The sequence below is a fragment of the Cryptomeria japonica genome, chromosome 1 (assembly GCF_030272615.1).
Source record: "Cryptomeria japonica chromosome 1, Sugi_1.0, whole genome shotgun sequence".
Lineage (NCBI taxonomy): Eukaryota > Viridiplantae > Streptophyta > Pinopsida > Cupressales > Cupressaceae > Cryptomeria > Cryptomeria japonica.
In genome coordinates, this window is record NC_081405.1 from 347,780,154 (window position 1) to 347,785,337 (window position 5,184).

The following is a 5,184-nucleotide window of genomic DNA, read 5'->3' on the forward strand; positions in this document are numbered from 1 at the left end:
CGTCCAATAGAGACATTTCCTAGCTATTTTTGGAAAATCTTGGAAAAGATGAATACTATGTTACGGTTTAGTGATGCATATCATAGTACCAAAAATATTTCTTGGATTGGCAAAACAAAAAAAAAATCAATTAATTAGTAATATTTTGGGTTAAGTTAGGAAGAAAACAGGGTTTCGGTTAAGGTTAGGGTTAGAAATATAATAAGATGAATTACAAGGTTAGACCATGACACACCAAGGAGATTGGGAATTCAATATTGCAGATCTGCAAAAACATCATTACGTAGATGAGCTGCCCTTTATCAACATCATTAAGGAGATGAGCTGCGGTTGTAGATGCAGTTAAAGCATTAACAAGTTGGACGAAACAACTAATCAAAAGTAAACCAGAACAAATAGAGAAAACGTTGGAAGAGAAGATTACTGGTATCTGGCATAGGTGCTACAAGCAATATTTGGTAAAATATAAAGGTAAAACACAAGAAAAAAGCAAATGGATATCAGAACCAAATATCAAGAACCGGGGAGTGTTTCAATATTCTCCTCTAGGACTTCCTCTCCCTCTTGCGTTCTTTCACTCTCCGTAATTGTTACTTTGTGGAGGTCGGTGTCAGAGATAACTTGTTGGGTGTTGAAGGTATGGGTTAGGGTTAAGGTTACGGTTAGAAAGATAATAAGATGAAGTACATGAATTTTAGACCATGTGATCCTGACGAGATTGGGAATTCAATATTGCAGACTGTATCAACATCATGAAGGAGATAACCTAAGGCTGTAGATGAAGCTGAAGAATTAACAGGTTGAAAGAAAAAACTACCCAAAAGTAAACCAGAACAACGAGAGAAAATGTTGGAGGAGATGATGACTAATTTACTTGTACCAGGCATCGGCACTACAAGCAATATGTGGTAAAATGGAAGGGGAAAACACAAGAAGAAAGCACATGGGTATCAGAACCAAATTTCAAGAATCTGAGAGTGTTTCAGTAATATCATCTGGGAATTTCCTCTACCTCTCTCCTTCTCCTTCTCTGCCGCCCCCCCCTAGTTTGTGGTGGTCGGTTCTGAAGAAAGAGTCTTCTGTATTTGGATACAGTCAGATATAGACGTCTGGGTCAGAGATGACTTGTTGGGTGTTGGTGGCAAAGGAGTACAGAAGCCGCATAGTTACTGCATAAGATGACATTTTGGTTCACATACATATTTTGGTTGAAAAATAATACTTGACTAATTCCAAGAGCATGCTTTATGCCATATGGCATCTATGAGAATTTCCTCCCTCGATAAATTCTAAATAATGTGAATCATATAATCGTGAGTAACAAGATGCTAAATCCATTTATATACAATCTTGCTCTCACAATCTAATTAAACTATCCATTCTGAAACATTTTGCATTCCTTATTTTCCAGGAACAACCTTACCTAGAATATTAGAAAATGCCAAGGACTCTGGACCTCAACAAGAATAATTTGACATGACTTCGTTACCTAACAACATTCATATAGGAAAGTGTAATTTGCATCCTTAATAAAATATGCAATTGCATATACTATATGTATACCTACATCCATAACATTGTGTCCTTCCCGTCTAATTTATTTGGGCAATATTTTGGCTCCCAAAATATAAATGCCACACTTGATGTTCGATACTTCTGCCGTGTACCCCATCCAAAGACATGACGAGCAGGCCACTGTAAACTATTTGATTTCTCGACCAACATCATGGAATTTGAATTCAAGAACAAATTCCAGTCTCAGGTTTCTTCACGATAATGCTCAGCAACTCAATAGGAATTGTATGTCATATTTAACATGGACTTTTTTAGGTAAGCTATGGATCACTTTCGTTTAGTGACTATGAAAGAACCCTGTTACCAAATAAATGAACTTAAATGAACCCTGTTTCTCTTATGTTTGACTTATCATTTGTCAGTATATACACGTCAATGTTCCCATAATTATTGCAAACAATCTTCCAATAGGAAAGATATAACCTGAGAAACAAGAAGCCGTGAAAATCAACATCTCTGCTGCTCATTGAACTAAGATTGACAAATAGAATTACATTAATAGAGTCCAAGCTGATGTAGTTATAAAAGTATGCCATTTCTTGATAATATGGGGAGGATAACACTACCTTTTATATCTCAACTCCCTCCGACTAAGTGCCTTGTTGATACCAAGCAGGGGCTTTCTAGGGTGGCACCAAATTCTAACGAAGAGAATTTCATTAAATTGTTTCCTTTTCGTCAGGACTTTGGTATTAGAGTTGCATATCAAATTGAAGCTCGTGCATTAATTTTTATCCAGCAATTGGCCCAAGATAATCATGGCATCCTGTACCTTACCTATCTTCAGAAATCCATTCACCATAGCCTTTTTTTCCTCTTCTAAACAGACTTTCTGCATAGCCAAATTTACCAGTCTCACTATAGTATTCACCCTTCCTAATAAATACAGAGCCTCAACAAGTTCCATAAAAGTTGACATGTATGGAAGGAAACCCTTCTCCATCATATTTTCAAGAAATTCTATTGCTTCTCCAATAGGACCTCCTCCATGGCAGAGTCCTCTGAAAAGAATTTTGTATGTCACAGCATTTGGGGTAACACCTTTCTGCAACATCTCTCTGTAGATCACCATAGCTTCTTGTATCTTGTACTGCCTGCAAAGACATTGAAAGATGGGATTATAGGCTTCTGCTTCAGGAATCATCCCTTTCATGGGCATTGTTTGCAAGATCTTGAGGGCAGGCTTATATCTGCCAGTTTTGCAGAGCCCATTAATCAGAATGCCATATGTAATGGCATCTGGCTCGCAACCATTGGAAATCATCATCTGGACTATATCTGTGGCCTTGCCTATGTTACCCTTAGTACAAAAAGCTCCAAGGATGCTATTGAATGTTACTTCATCAGGAACGAGTCCCTTAACAATCATCTCATCAACAAGCTCGGTTGCTTCTTCAACTCTTTGAGCTTGACAGAGGCCATAAATAAGGGAATTGTAAGTTATCGCAGTTGCCTCGACTCCACGATCCATCATTTCATCAAAGAGCACTTCTGCCTCTTGAATTCTACCTCGCTTGCAAAGACCATCAATTACAGTGTTATAAGTACAAGAATCAGGATAGCATCCCTTGGCCTGCATTTCATCAAAGAGCACTTCTGCCTCTTGAATTCTGCCTCGCTTGCAAAGTCCATCAATTACAGTGTTATAAGTGACAGAATCAGGATGGCATCCCTTGGCCTGCATTTGTCTCAGGACACGCATTGCTCTATACAATTTTCCCTCCCTGCATAGCCTCGACATCAACACATTATAAGTCACATTGTCTGGAATGCAACCCCTGGCAAGCATCTCATCTGTGAACTTCATCATCGCATCGAGTTTGCCATACTTGCTGAGCCCATACAATAAAGTATTGTAAGTATAGACATCAGGCTTGTGCCCCTTGCTAGTCAGATCATTGAAAAGCTCAGTAGCTTCTTCCAACTTCCCCTCCTTGCACATTGCATTGATCATGCTATTATATGTAACTACATCTGGAACACAGTTCTTCATAATCATTTCATCCAGAAGCCTTCTTGCCTCTTGGAACTTTCCTATTCCGCTCAGACCTGAAATCAAAGTATTATATGTGAATACATCAGGCTTGAAACCGTCCTGCATCATTTCCTCAAGCAGGTGTGTCGCCTTGTTTGGGTCTCCTGCTTTGCAGAATCCATTGATTAGAATATTCGAAGTCTTTTTATCAGGGCAAAACCCAATTCCACACATCTCCTCCAGAAGTATGGTCGCCTCCTCCACCCTACCTTGCTTGCAGAACCCATGTAAAAGGGTATTGCATGTTATATGGCTAGGAATGCACCCATTTGAGTTCATTTTCTTCCATAATTCCAAGGCCTCTTCTACCATATCCCTTTGAATAAACCCTTGAATGAGAATGTCATATGTATCGCTTTTAGGGATCAAACCATGCTTAGATGACATCTGCTCCAACAAATCCAATGCAGTACTCATCTGGTTAGCCTTGCAGAAGCCCTTGATCAATATATTGAAAGTCTTAGTGTTCGGTTCGACCCCAACAGACCTCATTTGGGCATACAGTGACTTTGCCATGTTAAGCTTTTTCTCATTTACAAGGAAATTAAGCAAATGATTGTAACATTGGGTATCGGGTTGGAGTGGGATTACCTCCATTTCTTTCAGGACTCCAAGGGCCTCGTCCACCTTGTGGGCATTTGTGTAGCTCCACATCATGCTGCGGAAGGTTCTCGTTGTGGGGTAGCATTTCTTTAAGCTCATTAAACTAAAGACCTCTCGCATTTCTTCAAAATAGCCTGCAGATCCCAGGCAATCGATCATAAATTCGTAGACTGAAGGGTGGGGAGAGTAATCCTCTTGACTTGTAGCCCATTGCAAGATTTTCAGGGAATTGAGTGGGTCCTTTTCTCTTCTGAGGGCACTGAGTAGGGTTTTTGATGTGAAGTTTGGGGCAAGTTGGAAGGCAAACGTAGACTCAGCGTTTGGATTGAATTGAGTAGCGGTTAGCGTGGATGAAGACGATGATGAAGAGGAGAGTTCACGAATAGCAGACGAATGGAGGGATTTTGTGGGTTTGAAGAGGTGGGAAGGAGGTCTAGGAGTGGTTGAGAATTGGGGATGGACAACAGGATTGCTGTGGTAAACGATTACAGAAGCCATAGATGCTGATGATATCTAGCCCTACTGCTTTTAGCCCACCTTCATCAGATGTGGTAATGAGAGGACTGAAAAAATTCTGTACTGGATAAAATACTTCATTTGCGCTTGTAGCGACAGAAACATCTTCGATTTCGAGGACTAATCAAATGATAAACAAAAAGTTATTTCAATTAGATTTAAATAAACACAAGATGTGGATTATAATTGATTAAGCAAATTAGGTGAGAGGGATCACAAGGTTGGTTAACTAGCACTAGTACCTAAAAGAAGTTGGCATTAGCTATTCAGTCGAAAAAATGGTATGTCTAAGACCATGTCTTACCATCATGACATGCCTCATGTCATAGGGGGCCTATTAGTTGTCATGATGTCGTTCGTTGGGATCGACGATCAGACGACGAGATTCGTGGTTCGAACAGCGATATATTAGACCGATCAAGAATAGGTAAGACGGTCACAATTACTGACTTTCG

General features: G+C 39.6%; 1 protein-coding gene across 2 annotated transcripts; it reads right to left on the reverse strand.

Moving 5' to 3' along the window:
* Positions 1-1,462: 1,462 nt before the first annotated feature.
* Positions 1,463-4,846, reverse strand: LOC131036299 (pentatricopeptide repeat-containing protein At3g53700, chloroplastic). 2 transcript variants are annotated; one of them, XR_009104073.2, is made up of 2 exons: positions 2,142-4,846; positions 1,463-1,998 (listed from the first exon to the last, which is right to left on the reverse strand). XR_009104073.2 is itself a non-coding variant. In XM_057968156.2 (2 exons), the coding sequence occupies exons 1-2, from the start codon at positions 4,709-4,711 to the stop codon at positions 2,300-2,302; spliced, it is 2,328 nt and encodes a 775-aa protein (XP_057824139.2). In that variant the 5' UTR covers positions 4,712-4,846; the 3' UTR covers positions 2,017-2,299. The 2 variants fall into 2 exon arrangements, 1 of the variants encoding a protein (XP_057824139.2); XM_057968156.2 differs by lacking the exon at positions 1,463-1,998 and having other exon boundaries at positions 2,017-4,117; positions 4,202-4,846.
* Between the last annotated feature and the right edge of the window lie 338 nt (positions 4,847-5,184).